Source organism: Saccopteryx leptura, chromosome 2, assembly GCF_036850995.1.
Source record: "Saccopteryx leptura isolate mSacLep1 chromosome 2, mSacLep1_pri_phased_curated, whole genome shotgun sequence".
Classification (NCBI taxonomy): domain Eukaryota; kingdom Metazoa; phylum Chordata; class Mammalia; order Chiroptera; family Emballonuridae; genus Saccopteryx; species Saccopteryx leptura.
In genome coordinates this window covers 364,266,889-364,283,530 of record NC_089504.1, presented here as the reverse complement: position 1 = coordinate 364,283,530, position 16,642 = coordinate 364,266,889, and the positions used below count along the sequence as shown (strand labels likewise).

Genomic DNA, 16,642 nt, shown 5'->3' with positions numbered 1-16,642 from the left:
ACTTCTGTTTGGCTACACAGTTCACACTCTCTTCTCTGAATCGCAGTGTGAATTTTTAGTTTTTTTTCCCCTTTAAGAGTTTATAATCAAATGCTTTACCAAATAAAAACTAACAAAATATTTACTATTCTATTGAATGCAACTTTTAAATAACAGAAATAATGAACTTTTTATATAAAAATGTCTTCCAAAACAACTTTAATAGCATTTAAACACAACTATTCTGGAAAAGTAAAAATAGCCTACTTGCTCTCTAATAAAATGAGGAACTCAAAAGCAGGCCTCGCCCTAGCCGATTGGCTCAGTGGTAGAGCGTTGGCCTGGCGTGCAGGAGTCCCGGGTTCGATTCCCGGCCAGGGCATACAGGAGAAGCGCCCATCTGCTTCTCCACCCCTCCCCCTCTCCTTCCTCTCTGTCTCTCTCTTCCCCTCCTGCAGCCAAGGCTCCATTGGAGCAAAGTTGGCCCGGGCGCTGAGGATGGCTCTGTGGCTTCTGCCTCAGGTGCTAGAATGGCTCTGGTTGCAATGGAGCGACGCCCCAGATGGGCAGAGCATCACCCCCTGGTGGGCATGCCAGGTGGATCCTAGTCAGGTGCATGCGGAAGTCTGTCTGACTGCCTCCCTGTTTCCAACTTCAGAAAAATACAAAAAAAAAAAAAAAAAAAAAAAAAAAAAAGGCGGGCCTCTTCAACAAGGCCCACATGAGAAATCATCAAAGGTACCACACAGTAAAAAAAACAACTTGTAAGTGTACTTCTAAATTTTATTTATCATTGTAGAAGAACTTTTCTTTTTAATAAAAACAAATTAGCTCTATCTCACTTATTAATAATCTTAAAAAAAAAAAAACAAAGAGCCTGACCAGGCAGTGGCGCAGTGGATAGAGCGTCAGACTGGGATGCAGAGGACCCAGGTTCAAGACCCCGAGGTCGCCAGCTTGAGCATAGTTCATCCGGTTTGAGCAAAGCTCACCAGCCAGCGACCCAAGGTCACTGGCTCGAGCAAGGGGTTACTCGGTTTGCTGTAGCCCCGTGGTCAAGGCACATACGAGAAAGCAATCAATGAACTAAGGTATCACCATGAAAAACTGATGATTGATGCTTCTCTTTTCTCTCCGTTCCTGTCCGTCTGTCCCTATCTATCCCTCTGACTCTCTCACTGCCCCTGTAAAAAAAACAAACAAACAAAAAAACAAACAAAAAAAGAAAACCCTAAAGAATCTGAACTATCATTTACCTTTTTTAGCAACTTCCATTTCTTCTTCCGTCCACCGAGAGGTTTCTACAGGCTCTGTAGAAACTGAAATAGAGAGAATCCAATAAGGTAGAGAAAGATGAAGCTAAATCCTTCAGTCAGATTCGATGGCACCAACCACAAAATCTGTAAGCAATTTATCTGACACAAAGCCCGTTTAAAGCATCTGGTGAAAGAACTCCTGACATAGGTCAGTATCAGCCTCTTCCTCCTCCAAACTAAAGGGGAAAATTCAACACCTCCGTGACCTTTCCCAATGGGTTTTAAAGTTCCGCCCATAGCTACTTGTTTGAATACCGTTAATTTACAATCTAAGAAATCCCACTCTACTCAATACCCTCCCACCTGTTAGACTTCCACCCTCCTCTCCTGTAGTGTCAGAGGAAAAAACCACACCCCACCTCCTGCCAGCCACAGCTCCCTCCTGTCCTGTGACCCCCCACCTCCTCCTAACCCTGGGAGGATCTTCTGTTCATCCCCGGTGCCTGCCATCTAGTAAACATAGATGGACCGCGAACTGAACACTTTCTCTTGTACTTTATAAAGAAAACTGAGATCATCAGGACTGAAATGAACTACTGCTCTACCCTCCTTCTCAATTAATAGTACGACCATCCACCTAGTCACCAGAATCAGGAACAGAACCCTCAGACTAATGTTTGAGTCCCTCCTCCCACTTACCCTTCACATCCAGTGATGTGAGTCAGTTCTAATCTCCTGAATCTATCCCCTCCTTGCCTGGGCCACTGAGTAACAACACCCTTCTAGCTGGTGCCTCTTCCTCTATGCTCCCTTACTCTAACCTGACCTCCACAGTCACCAGTTATCTTTCTACACACCAATCTAATCAAAGCACTCCTCTATTGTAAAACCTTTCTAAGGCCCTGGCTAGTGGTTCACTGGATAGAGTGCTGGCCTGGCATTTGGACATCCTGGGTTTGCTTCCTGGTCAGGGCACACAGGAGAAGTGACTATCTGCTTCTCTCCCCCTTCCTCTCTCTCTTCTCCTCCCTCAGCCAGTGGTTTGATTAGTTCAAGTGTAGCCCCGGGCACTGAGGGTCAGAGCAGGTCAGCCTCAAGCACTAAAAATAGCTTGGTTGTGAGCATCAGCCCAAGATGGGGGGCGGTGCTGGGTGGATCCTGGTTGGGACACATGTGGGAGTCTGTCTTACTATCTTCCCTCCTCTCACTTGAAGGAAAAAAAACCCAAACCTTTGTCAACCTTCCCACTTTGTAAGCAGAGCAGGATACAGTTCAAACAAGGCCGTTTGTGATCTGCCTCCTACTGCTGTGTAGTCAGTTCCCTCATATCATTCTGGCCATTCCCAGAACCTGTGTTTTCTTTCATACTTAACGTTACTGCAAAACTGGTGCCACTGAACCACCAACAGTGGTACTTGTCATTAACGTGATCTTTTATCCACTAAGGAGACAATGTTTAGTAACAGAAAAATGCATAGACTCTTATAGACTCAATAGTCCTTCATATAACTTATTCCTATAAAAATAATTTAACAGAAAGAAAATGCTGTGTGAATATATTTATTTTAAATTATAGTGCTATCTATATTAGTTTAAAAGGAGGAGAAGGGATAACCTGATCATTCAGCAACAGGGAACAATTCAGGAAATTGTGGCTTAGGACACAGCACAATGCCAACATTTCACAGCCATCAAAAAGGAATACTGGGCCCTGGCCGGTTGGCTCAGTGGTACAGCGTCGGCCTGGCGTGCGGGGGTCCCGGGTTCGATTCCCAGCCAGGGCACACAGGAGAAGCGCCCATTAGCTTCTTCACCCCTCCCCCTCTCCTTCCTCTCTGTCTCTCTCTTCCCCTCCCGCAGCCAAGGCTCCATTGGAGCAAAAATGGCCCGGGCGCTGGGGATGGCTCCTTGGCCTCTGCCCCCAGGTGGCAATAGAGCGACGCCCCGGAGGGGCAGAGCATCGCCCCATGGTGGGCAGAGTGTCGCCCCTGGTGGGCGTGCCGGGTGGATCCCGGTCGGGCGCATGCGGGAGTCTGTCTGACTGTCTCTCCCCATTTCCAGCTTCAGAAAAATACAAAAAAAAAAGGAATGCTGAAGATCGCTTAGAAACTAGAAACTGTTGGCCCTGGCCTATGGCACAGGATCGAGTGCCGTCCCAAAGCACCGAGGTCACGGGTTCGACCCCATGGTCGCTGGCCCCAATCAGGGCAAGTATGAGAAGCACAATGTGTAAGACACAACTGAGTGAACAATGAGTTGATGCTTCTCTCCCCCCATCCACTCTTCCCTCTCCCTTCCTCTCAAAAAAACTCAAAAAAACCTAGAAAACATTCATGGTGTATGCTAAGTTATAGCCTCAGAACACAAAGTAGCAAGTACAAAGGATTAGAAGTAAAAAGAAAAACAGCTGTATTAGGGTAGCAAATTTGGGGCTGTCATATTTTTAAAAGACTTTCATAGAAAGGTTTGGAAAATGAAACAGGCCAGACTGGCAGGCTATTTCCAGGTGGTCTAAGCCCGCAGTCGCCCACGCCCTAGCTTCGCAGGAGCAGAACCCCACACGCAAGCTGCCCACGCACCGGGCTCGGGCGGTGGCGGCAGGGGCGGGGGCGGCTCCTCGGTGGCAGCTGCGGCGGCAGCGCTGGCAGCCGCCGCCTCGCTGGTCATGGACCTGGTGATGCGGCCCTTTCGGCGGCCCTGGCTGTTGGCGGTCTTCCGGCCCCGGGGGATGGCCTGCTCCCGCTCCTCCGTCTCTTCTGCCGCGGCGCCCTCAGTCTTGTCCTTCTCCTTGGTGTTTTCTCTGGAAACAAAAGCACAGGAAAAATTTAAGTGTGTTTTTGCATCTACCATAAGACCTAGCTCACTTCCGTAATAACTGAATGTTTGTTTAAAATAGAGATTTAAAAAAACGAAGTAAAATCAAGACATAGTTCCATATGAGCAGAACCAATAAACGTGGGAGTATAAATATGATACTATACCTGAACATTGAAAAAAAAATTTTTAAATAGGTATCTTCCTCAAGTAGAATATTAGAATGGCATGAGTATACAACCTTTAAAAACCTAAGAAAATCAAGTGATTCAGGCTGCTTTAGTCATCACAAAACGAGATGACCCTTCAGTACTTTCAAGAGGATTCTAAAGACAGCACAATAAATATCAAAAAGAAACAAACCACAGGTGTGTTTTGTATGGACCTCAAAGGCATTACCTGAGTACAAGCAGCGACTCACACACTATACACTGTGTGATTCAGTTTATATAAAATTATAGAAAAAGGACAGAGACCAGCAGTTGCCAGAGGCCAGCAAAGGGGAAAGGCAAACCACGCAAAAGAGCCAGCGGGAACCTCCTGGGGTGAGGAAGACGTGGCTGTGGCAACAGTGACACCAATGCACACACTTGTCAGAAAGCATCAAGTATGTCCCTCAAACGGGTGCATTTTGTCCTGTGTAAACTGCTCCAGTGAAGGGGACCCTGGAGGGGACGGACCAAGCCAGCAGCTCAGAGCCCGCACTGCCCTGCCCCAGTGTGCACACCGGAGGGTCCACAGTGGCCGTCTCTGAGTGGCAGAGTCACAGGTCAGTTTTCTTTGTCTTTTGCTCTCTTTTCCTAATTTTCCATAATGAGCGAGAATTACTTTTATAACCAGGAAAACAGCATCAACAACCTTAAACAAACCAGAAACTCTACTTTATATGATCAATAAAAGCAATAAGGCTAGAATTTAAGTATTATTGAAATGAAAACCCATGTGTCAGCATTTCACACTAACGTACACTATCTGAGGAACAAAAAAAGATCCTGAGGACTCTTCCAAATCAGAGATTAAATTATATATGATATACCTCAGTGATAAGTGTATATATTACTGTAGCCTACCTCATATGAAGTAATATATCATGTATATCATGTCTGGCACCTAAGTCCATTAAGCCAAAAGGAATATTTACTAAAATACTCCATCCCTTAATTATGTCAAATAACTATTAAGTGGTTAAAGCACTCATCCCTATTGATTCTCTTATCTAAAATTTTATACCTTCAACAGATTCAATTTCATTATTTAAAAATAACTACAACATTTAACTATTTTACTTACTTAGAGTCCTCCTTTTCATCTTTTTCTTCTTCATCCTTTTTTTCCTCTTCTTTTTTTTCAGTTTTTTCCCCTTTATCTTCTTCTTTTTCTTCTACTTTTTCTTCTTGGGATGGTCGGGCAATTTGCTGCTGGAATAAATCATTTGTAAAATTCAGAGGCAAAAGAATTAGCTCCTGAAATTCTAATGATGAATTTTAGTAAAAATCTATGCAAAACAGATCAATAAAATATTAATAATTTCTTCCTCATTTATAATGTAATTAGGGCTTGAGCATGGGCTCATAGACATGACCCAAAAGTCACTGGCTTGAGCCCAAAGATGATTGGCTTGAAGCCCAAGGTCGCTGGCTTGAGCAAGGGGTTACTCGGTCTGATCTAGCCCCCTGGACAAGGCACATATGAGAAAGCAATCAATGAACAACTAAGGAGCTGCAACGAGTAATTGATGCTTCTCATTGCTGTCCCTTCCTGTCTGTCCCTGTCTTTCTCTCGCTAAAACAAACAAACAAACAAACCTGAAAGAATCAAGCAGAACTTCAGCCGAACTCTACAGTCTTCAAATAAATTTGCCCTAATAACTCTGGGATTACCAGAGGTAATTCCTAGATATTCAAACTTGACTGGATAACAATCAGTAAAGTGATTTTCAAATATCTCTATGATATATCCACCAGAGTAAAATCATTATTTTAATGAATTTAAACGTTCTTATAACTAATTTTTTTAAGTGTTTCTGAATTTTTTCCTATACCGATTTTATTATTTCCAAACCAGATCTTTTTCCTAAACACCACTTACCTGTGTACTTCAGCTTTCCACTTGAGTCTCTAACAGGTATCTGAAAATTAGCATGCCCTGATTCCCCCCAAAATCTACTCCTCCTCCTGTCGTGCGTATCACGGTCAAGGGCACCTCCATACGGCCAAAGATGGATTTAATCCTTGACAACTGCTCCTCACATATCGCCACAATCAGTCTATCAGCAGAATCTCCTACCTTACCTGCAACTACATATCCAGAAACGGCCGGTTCTCCTCACCTCTCTGCCCACGGGCCCGTGAGTCACGTGCTCTCCTAGCTCCTCTCCAGCTGCCTCAGTCTGACCTCAGCAGAGCAGCCGGGGCACTCCTGACACTGCTCCAGTCTGATACAGCTCTCGTCCTATTATTTGGTATCAACTCTAAAATCATTAAGTTCGATACTAAACTGTCATCAACTCATTTCTGAAATAACTGTCCATCTACTCTGACACAAACAAAATGAAGTTCATAAGCAATTAAGAAACAGAGATAAGATTCTTTTGGTCTTGGATGGTTTAAATCAATCATTTAACCCCCTCTTTTCAAAAATTCCCAGTGAAAGAACCAGAAACATATAGAAGTAGAGGGGAAATCTTCAAGGTAACCTCAAAGAGAGTGTGGGCAGGACTAGACCGTTGGGAAGGCTGACCAAAACAAAACTGAGCTGACCTGGGGCGAGCAACTGACTCGGCCCACAGGGAAGGAACACTGCAGTGCTGCACACGCCCGGGGGGGGGGGGGGGGGGGGGCCCCAGCTGCCGTCACACAGAACAAGATGCAGAGGAAACCGCTGACGCGGAAACCTGACGAGGGCCTTGGGCCTCCAGAGAAGGAAACGGTACCCACGTAACTTCACAAGACAAATGTCTCCAAGTTAAGAGACACTCCCTGACTCACCAAACTTCCTGCAAGAGCTTGCTCCTTTATCATCACCGGCAAGAGGCTGCTAATCCAGCAAAAGCAAGGTATAAATGTCAAATTATCCCTTTACATCAGCTGGGATTGAAAAAAAAGTTACATATACAATTTCTAAAAATAAAATGTTATAAACACTACTTTGTAATTAAAAATAAAGCTATCTTTTAAAATGCGTAAGTGAAGCTCTATGAAAACGAAGATGGGCTCAGGCAGCTCTGGATAAAGGGCCTTGGTCCCAACTCTGCAGGCGGGAGGCGGGGAGTAGGTCCTGGCTCCGCCCGCGGGAGGGTGGCTTTGACCTCACTACTGACACTCAGCTGGCTCCCCTGGTTCAGAGCTCCACAGAGCCCTGCGATCGTCCGTCCATCTGTCTGTCTCCAGACCCATCAACGTGCATGCACGCTCTTCCTCGGCTGGGCCCATCAGCCCTGCCAGCTGCTTCGCCGCTGCCTTTTATAAACAAACCTCACCAACTAGGCTGTGCTTCCGCCTCGGCTGCCTTTACACCGTCTATGTCCCCTTCAGTCACTGTGAACTGATCTCTGCTCTCGCCAAGCCACTGAACACACCTCAAAGTCACCTCCGGTGACTCAGCCTCTAGCAGCATTCTACACAGCACACTCAGGAAACACTCCTATACTTTTCTGAGCAAGAAATACCGTTTCTGAATATCTAATCATATCTTATGAGGTGGTAAGTGTTCTTTTAAGAAACCATGACTAGGCCCTGGCCAGTTGACTCAGCGGTAGAGCGTCGGCCTGGCGTGCGGGGGACCCGGGTTCGATTCCCAGCCAGGGCACATAGGAAAAGCGCCCATCTGCTTCTCCACCCCCCCCCCATCCTCCTCTCTGTCTCTCTCGTCCCCTCCCGCAGCCAAGGTTCCATTGGAGCAGGGATGGCCCGGGCGCTGGGGATGGCTCCTTGGCCTCTGCCCCAGGCGCTGGAGTGGCTCTGGTCGCGGCAGAGCGACGCCCCGGAGGGGCAGAGCATCACCCCCTGGTGGGCAGAGCATCGCCCGTGGTGGGCGTGCCGGGTGGATCCCGGTCGGGCGCATGCGGGAGTCTGTCTGACTGTCTCTCCCCGTTTCCAGCTTCAGAAAAATACAAAAAAAAAAAAAGAAAAGAAAAAGAAACCATTACTCAGAGAACACGAAAGAGTTATGACTATCAATAATGAAAAAAACTATCAAATCCCCTGAATCTGATGACCAGAGAGACCAAGGGAAGAAAGGGTAGCTGTGTACAGAAACCATAAGAAACTGAGGAATGCTGCTGAACGGTCAGCACTGTCGCCAGTGCACACACAGTTCCATGCCACGGCCTGTCTCGGTGGGGAGGGTAACAGGAGAGGAGGTGCACGGCCCCACAGCCTCACTGGTACAGCAGCCTGTCTCTCGGTGGGGAGGGTAACAGGAGAGGAGGAGCATGGCCCCACAGCCTCACTGGTACAGCAGTCTGTCTCGGTGGGGAGGGTAACAGGAGAGGAGGTGCACGGCCCCACAGCCTCACTGGTACAGCAGTCTGTCTCGGTGGGGAGGGTAACAGGAGAGGAGGTGCATGGCCCCACAGCCTCACTGGTACAGCAGCCTGTCTCGGTGGGGAGGGTAACAGGAGAGGAGGTGCACGGCCCCACAGCCTCACTGGTACAGCGGCCTGTCTCGGTGGGGAGGGTAACAGGAGAGGAGGTGCATGGCCCCACAGCCTCACTGGTAGAGCGGCCTGTCTCGGTGGGGAGGGTAACAGGAGAGGAGGTGCACGGCCCCACAGCGGGAGGGTAACAGGAGAGGAGGTGCACGGCCCCACAGCCTCACTGGTACAGCGGCCTGTCTCGGTGGGGAGGGTAACAGGAGAGGAGGAGCATGGCCCCACAGCCTCACTGGTACAGCAGCCTGTCTCGGTGGGAAGGGTAACAGGAGAGGAGGTGCATGGCCCCACAGCCTCACTGGTACAGCAGCCTGTCTCGGTGGGAAGGGTAACAGGAGAGGAGGTGCATGGCCCCACAGCCTCACTGGTAGAGCAGACATGAGCTGTCACAGCTGCTGAGGAGTTACCTGAGTTCAACTGTGAAAACATCTATTGCATTGTATTAAAACCTATTCAGGCGTCCCCAAACTGCGGCCCCCTGAGGCCATTTATCCACCCCCCCACCGCCGTACTTCCAGAAGGGGCACCTCTTTCATTGGTGGTCAGTGAGAGGAGCACTGTATGTGGCAGCCCTCCAACAGTCTGAGGGACAGTGAACTGGGCCCCTGTGTAAGAAGTTTGGGGACCCCTTAATCTTTTTAGGTCAAGTGCTTTTTGGTTTTTTGAGAGAGACCGGAAGAGAGAGATGAGAAGCATCAACTCGTAGTTGTTTTCACTTCAGCTGAGCTGCTCCTACGTGTCTTGACCAGGGCCATGTCAGTGCCCCTTGCTCAAGTCAGCGACCTTTGGCCCAAGCTGGTGAGCTCCGGGATCATGTGGACAATTGCCCCACTGAAGACAGTGACCCCCTCACTGACAGCGTTCAGAGCCAGTGAACTCGCAGTTTCGAACCAGTGATCCCAGTGTTCCAGGTCAACGGTTTATCTACTGTGCCACTACCGTTCAGGTAGGTCAAATGCTTTTTAAGACTTAAACTATATCCAAACTCACAAAATGAAGTTAATCTGAGAGGAAATCAGCCCTGTGTATTTCAGTGAACAATCCTCTACTCTGGATACCACGCTGTATTTCTCTCCCTCACCTACCTGTCCTGGCTAGACAAAAGGCCTGATAAAGAGGATAACTTAAATAAGGTGTTAGAAGTCTAATTATACTATTACTGTCAACCCACATGCAACTTAGATAACATGGAAATATAAAACTTTAATAATTAATAAGTTTCTCATACTAAAAATTTAAAATACACTGAAAATAGAAAATAAAACGCTTTATCTATCTTCAAAATAATCATAACATGTTCATAGTAGCCTAATTAATTTGATAGAAAAACCAATCCCTAAAGTACACATTATTAAGTACAAAGCTCCTGTTATAACAATTTTGACTTCATACTTATACCAACCGATATATAACCCATACAATGTTGAAACACACCTGATTTCTTCCTCTGCGTTTTCCGTAATTCCTTCTCACTAGAGCTTTATAATTTTCATTTTTCTTGGTTAAGTAATAATATAAGACACAATCAGGAACACTCTATAAGTAAAACAAAAACAAAACCAAAAAAACAACTTCTGAGGAGCCAATGAAATAAAATTTTTAAAAAACCAAGTAACACTTTCAAGAAAAATCACCAGTATCTCAAAGTATAAATTGAGGAGAAATATACATGATTAGCATTTTAAAGCATAGCTAGGCTATAAAAATTCACACATTATGTCTACTGCTTTAATGGGCAATCCAAGTTGCATAAAAAAATATCAGGAAGTATCAGAAACATTCACTTTATTAATCAGGAACTAAATTCTCTTTCTTCCTGCATATATGTAAACATTCAAAATACCTCTTTAAATATCTTGCCCCTACACTCACTACATTCACTCCACAGTGAAAAGAATTCAGGGAAAATGAAAAACCCTGATACTTTAATTAGAAACTTAATGAGGTTCAAAAAGCATTGTAATTATGTGTTTTTAGAAAAATACAGTATATCAGATCATTTTTCATAACCATGAATATATGAGTCTGCGTTATGTGTTCAGGGTGTGATCATATACTTGTAAATATCACTATACTAGTCACATGACAATCTTTACTGTAGCAATCCCTTTGCAAAAATCAGCTCTCATGGGGTACTAGAGCATATAATCTCAAAGTAGCAACCATCACAAACCTATAACCACTCTCAATGAGAACCATTTCTTACCTTCCTTTCCAAGTAGGATGCAATTAGTCCAAAGTTTTTTGGATGCTGAATAAACCTGTGTTAAAAAAAAATAAACACAGAAAAAACATACACACACATACACACAAACATTTTAACAACTCAAAAGTGGGGGGTGGACAGGGGGGACCTTGAGAATAGAAAGGTTAGGCAACAACTAATTCCCCATGATATCTAGCTGCCACCCTGAGGAACAACGGTAAAATCACGGTAGCCTTTTCAAAGGCACAGATTCCCGGGAACCATCTACCAGGAACTGACTGCATTGGTCCATGGCCGAGCACAGAAATCTGTCCTTTTAAAAAAGCACCCTCAGGTGATTAAGACACCACCCGTGTTTGGGTTCCACTCTTCACACAATTTTATCACCCCAGTTCTTATCTGTTACCTGTATTTCCACCTACAAGCTTAGGGGAAGATTAAGTCAAATCTATATTCTCTACTTTCCAGAGTATCCATTCAAATGCCAAAACGGCCAAGTTTATTTTACTGACTTACATAAGCTTCTATTGGATAATAATTTAAAATTTAAATTACTTGTCCTTAAAGATCTCCTTCTCGTGGTCAGTCCAAACATTCATAAACTGCCTGTCTTTATAAACCTTCATGGGGTCCTCCATCAGCCCATTCATGTTAATGAACTTGACCCGTCTTTGTTCTGCATCAAACATCATAGGTGGGATTACAGAAAGCTGTCGCATTTGTTTCTCATTATTCTGCAAAAAAAAAAAAAAAGAAAGTTTATATAAAATAAAATGTAAAGAGGGCCACAGACCAACTGTCTTAATATATTCTTAAAAACCACATACTTCAATGAAAATAGCAGTGCATATCATAACATCTAATATTCATTCAGTGAACCATAGTTAGAGAATATACATATTATTTTTTATTTTTTATTTTAATTTTTTTTTTTATTCATTATAGAGAGGGGAGAGAGAGAGAGAGAAGGGGGGAGGAGCAGGAAGCATCAACTCCCATATGTGCCTTGACCAGGCAAGCCCAGGGTTTTGAACTAGCAACCTCAGCGTTTCCAGGATGACGCTTTATCCACTGCGCCACCACAGGTCAGCATATTATTTTTTATAACCCACTAGTACAATCTGAGATGAGTTCTTCAAACAAAGCTGATACTTCAGATAATAGAATTTGAGACTTGACCAGTTATGTCAAGTTTCTTCATGTAATGAACTTATGAGATACTTTAATTATATTTAGTCTCATTTTTAAAAGCATTAACACCATTTTAGAGAACAAATCTTAGTATAATTTTAAGGAAAAATAAACAGAATATTAAGCAAACAGGCACTAAAATCTTAAGATCACTGATTTTAAAGTAATTAAACTCATTTAAGTATTGAATATTTCTTGCTAATCTTAAATATCTTTCCATTAAAAATTTAAGAATATTATCTTTAGACATTCAACTAAAACTTTTTTTACATCTATACAATTTATTTCCCCAAGGTTTAGTTTATATTTACAAGTTCAAACTTCCATGAACAAAGTTTAACCAAAAATACAAGTACTGAACCCAATAAAAGGCTAAGTTTTTCCCTAAAACTTTTCCTCAGATAGGTAAATATTACAAGTCTTTATAAAGTCTATAATTTTAGGAGCTGTTCTCAATCCGTTTGAATACCAAAATACTGTTTGGGGCAGACATCAGTTTGAAATCAGTTTAACTGATACTAGTTTTAAATGCCTCCATGGAATCAGTCACAAAGCAAGCTAAGAAATTTAACACAGATTTAGTCAGCATTGCAGGAATTATGGCCACAAAGTTTGAAACATACAGCAATGTAATAAATGCCTTTGGTCATTACTTAAGGGACTGCCATGTTCAAATAAGTAAGACCTTCAAAATTTGGAGATGATGTTTGAAAAAGCCATATTATAAAATCAAAACTAGAAAACTCATTAAGTAGATAAGGCTTTGAAACAACCTTAAGAGATAGTTTGAACACAACTACAAAGACTCGGTGCTTGAGGCTGAAATTGATTCTATTGGTATCACATCCTCTTTCTCCCAGGCTTGCCTGGCTAGAGAGCACAATCACCTGCAAAACGCACGAGCTAGTGCTGTTTTGTGAAAAGGTACCACCAGCCCAGTCCTCCGACCTAGAGACCAGGGCGTCCCTTTCTATTGCTCTCCTTTCTCAATCCATACTTCATCCATCCATTTTGTCCATCTGACCTTCTACTGATCTCTCAGCCCCTCCTGTAACTCCTCCCACTGTGGCCGGACTCAGGTCCTTCATCATACAGCCTCCTCATCTCTTTCCACACCCCCTACTGCCACATCTGTCAAATGCCAATGAGATCATGTGACTGCCTGCTTTAAAATCTCCGATGGTCGGCTACAGTCTTTGGAACAGTCCAAACGCAGCTGTCAAGTGTTCCCTCACTTACATACAAATAAACCCTTAGCTCCTGGGGTAGAAGGCTAAAACTCCTGAAGAATGCTTCGGCTTAAATTAAATCCATTAGCTCGCTTACCTCCTGCTCAGAGAGCCCGTCAATGATCTCAGAGATCTCATGCTCACTTCTGGCAATAGTGGCTGAGAGACCAGCTCCCCTCTGTCCAACTCTAAATACGAGCGAGAAATTATATACAAGACACATAAATTAAACTACTTTTACATAGATTACTTTCCTGAATAAGACCTTTTTAACAAACTAGAAGTCAGAGAAGAAGCCTAAGCTGTAATTTGCTTGAGTTATCTATAAGATTAATAATAATTTAAACACTGAGATTAAGATTTAAAGGTTATAAGTACAAGTTCAAATGGTAGAACTATTTACGGGAAACTTCTGAAAAATCAGTTATTGGTGCCATTTCCATTTCAAATACCAGTCTTTTGCCACCTCCCAGAGAACAGAATAGTAGGGTTAGAAAAAGATATCAAATGTTTTTGGCGGTTTTTTTCCAAATGTTTTTTAAAAGGAGAAAACCATCATCCCTCACAAAAACTTAATCGTGATTAAAAGGACTTACATGACTCTTCCATGGGACAACCAAGAATACTAACGTTTTTCCCTTTGCAAAACACTTGTTCCTCGAAAGTAAATCAGAAACTATCTTACTAATATCAAAGAATGGTTAAGTAGCAATCAGTTTGATACTGTTTGACTAGGTTGGTAGGTGTAAAGGATTACAAGATATTCAAGTCTATTCTTATTAACTGTCATTTCCAAAGAAATGAGTATTTTCAACAACTGAGGAATTTCAAAATAGTCACTTAAATTTAGATTCAGTATCGTAATTAAATATACATTTTTAATTTTATTAATTTTAGAGAAAGAGAAAGGGAAGGGGAAAGAGAGAGAGAAACATCTATCTGTTGTTCCACTATTTATGCACTCATTGGTTGATGCTTTCATGTCCCCTGACCAGGATCCAACCCGTAACCTGATACATTGCAATGACTCTAACCAACGGAGCTACCTGGCCAGGGTTAAAAAGTTAATACTAAATTCGCCAAGATATACTCAAAACAAAAGTTCTTTATAAACTTTTTAACAATCAATCAGGTAACAATAAATATGGTAAAAGATCAAAAGTGAGATTCAAAGGAAACAGCACATTAAACACATTACTTACCGCTGGAATCTTTCTTGCTGTTCTCTTTGTTTCCGAATTTCTGGAAACTGCTTTTCATAGTACTCCCTTGTTTTGCTTTCTTTAGCTTTCCTCCGAGGATTATTTTCTATTCTGTCCACTTTTTTCTCCCATGCCTCCATGAGCTGATCGTAACGTTGACAGATTTTTTGTTCCTATTAAATACCCATAGCAAATTAATACTTCAACAAAACTGTGATTCTGACAAACCTAACGCTTTCAAGTCATGTTATTTCCTAAGGCTCAGTCACAGGAGTGTTTGCCCAGTGACTCGGCGGTGAGGGAAAAGCTGTCCGTGGCGTGGGAGAGGAAGGAGCTCCGATGCCTACACAAGTCCCGATACGGAGAGCATGTCTGCTGGGACTTTCTGGTTAACATGAAGACTATACAAATTAATCAACACACTGACAAACTACTACTTTTAGCTGACGAGCTTTTATTAATTTTCTGATAACAATGTCTTCATTGTTAAAAAATGTAAAATTAAAAACAAAAACACATGGTTTGCGATCCCAATCACCAAAAAGGCAACCATATTAATTAACATTTTATTGTTATCCTTTCAATGTGTCAGAAAAAACACACTTTATCATTCCTTCACTGTTGCAGGTTTTGGTTACATGCATATTTTTATTATAAATAATGCTGTATAAGAAACATTTTTGACAGTCTGAAAAAAGAAATTGGTTGTACTTTATTTAAAAAATCCAGTGAATGACATGAAATCAAGAACACTTTTAGAAAAATGAGTAACACATGATCTCATTTTATAAATACAAATGGAAAGAAAGAAGAACCCTCCAGCGAAAAACTGTGCCTGTGTCTGATGACACACAGATAAAAAAGGTGGAAGGACTCATGAGACACCATTAACCCCGTTAAGGCTCAGACGAGAAAGCAATCAGGGAACTAAGGTGCAGCAACTAGGAGCTGACACTTCTCATCTCTCTCCCTTCCTTCTTGTCTGTCTGTCCCTCTCTTTCTCGCTAAAAAAAATATATACTAGTATATTTTCTGTAACTTAATTTCCATGAAGACTATGCCCACAAAACTTTTGGATTGCAAGTCATATAATAAATATGAAAAGCTAACTATTTGAATTTGAAAAGGCTATTAAACTTTAGGTGACCCACATTCTAATGAGAAAACAATAATATCTAATCAGCATGACCATAACTTACCCACATTTGTTTGAGGGTTAAGAGAATAAATGTAGATCATCCTGTTTCTCTACTATCATGTTTTTTTATTAACTACTCACCATTTTCTTTACTTTGGCTAGATGAAAATTTTATACATAGATGACCAAAGAAATTTATTTGATGACATTAAATGTGAATTATGATATCAAAAAGTGCTAGAATTAGATTTATGTTTAAGTCCCATCTGTTTTTACCTTCTCTCACATGTAATCAAGAACGACTCTCACTCATAATGAGAAGGTGAACGCCTAAACGAGCACGAACGGAAAAGCTGTACAAGTCTCAGGGAACAAGGACAGGACCTCACCCTTTGTTTTCTTGCATGATTTCTTCTTTTAAAAAATAAAATGAGTTTTTTCCTCATCACCTGGTTTCTAGAAGAGAAAAATATGGTTGTATGACATTAAGAAAAACCACAATTGAATGATGCATTTACTTTTATTTTTCACAGACACTGAAAAACAAGCAAAGTTCACTTAAAAACATATGTGATCAAAATTAATCTTAATTTTTCACCCTGCAAAGTAAAATCTCTGCAATAATTAGAACTAAAATTCCTCCCAATCTACAAAAAGACTTTATCTAGATTATTTTTAATTGCATCCAATTATAATGTAAATATTATTTTCCAGTTATAATTACACAGTTCTTGAGAACCTTGGTGATATGAACATCTTTTATACTCTGGAGGAGGGGAGGTGGGAGAAGGAAAAGTGTTGAGTCCTCCCCTCTCCTCAGGACTGGTGCTGACCTCCTTCTATAAGAAGGTACACCAACACACAGAGGTGACTTCTGCTTTAAACAGAAGATTTCCTTCAGCCACAAAAATGACACAGCCACTCTAAGAAGTAATGGAGGGCAATGTGACCAGACAGTAAAACTCGTTATCTTAAT

General features: G+C 42.4%; 1 protein-coding gene across 22 annotated transcripts in view; it reads right to left on the bottom strand.

Moving 5' to 3' along the window:
- Window positions 1–16,642, bottom strand: part of NCOR1 (nuclear receptor corepressor 1) — a 123,208-nt gene that overhangs the window by 64,225 nt on the left and 42,341 nt on the right. For 15 of the 22 annotated variants that reach the window (XM_066364929.1, XM_066364928.1, XM_066364930.1 and 12 more), the window contains 9 exons: window positions 16,056–16,122; window positions 14,529–14,701; window positions 13,424–13,514; window positions 11,462–11,640; window positions 10,907–10,961; window positions 10,135–10,236; window positions 5,340–5,467; window positions 3,815–4,035; window positions 1,236–1,298 (listed from right to left, as the gene is read on the bottom strand). In XM_066364929.1, the coding sequence (XP_066221026.1) occupies window positions 1,236–1,298; window positions 3,815–4,035; window positions 5,340–5,467; window positions 10,135–10,236; window positions 10,907–10,961; window positions 11,462–11,640; window positions 13,424–13,514; window positions 14,529–14,701; window positions 16,056–16,122 (1,079 nt within the window). The remainder of the gene's footprint in view (window positions 1–1,235; window positions 1,299–3,814; window positions 4,036–5,339; window positions 5,468–10,134; window positions 10,237–10,906; window positions 10,962–11,461; window positions 11,641–13,423; window positions 13,515–14,528; window positions 14,702–16,055; window positions 16,123–16,642) is intronic. The other 7 variants (XM_066364931.1, XM_066364936.1, XM_066364948.1 and 4 more) reach the window with 1 other exon arrangement.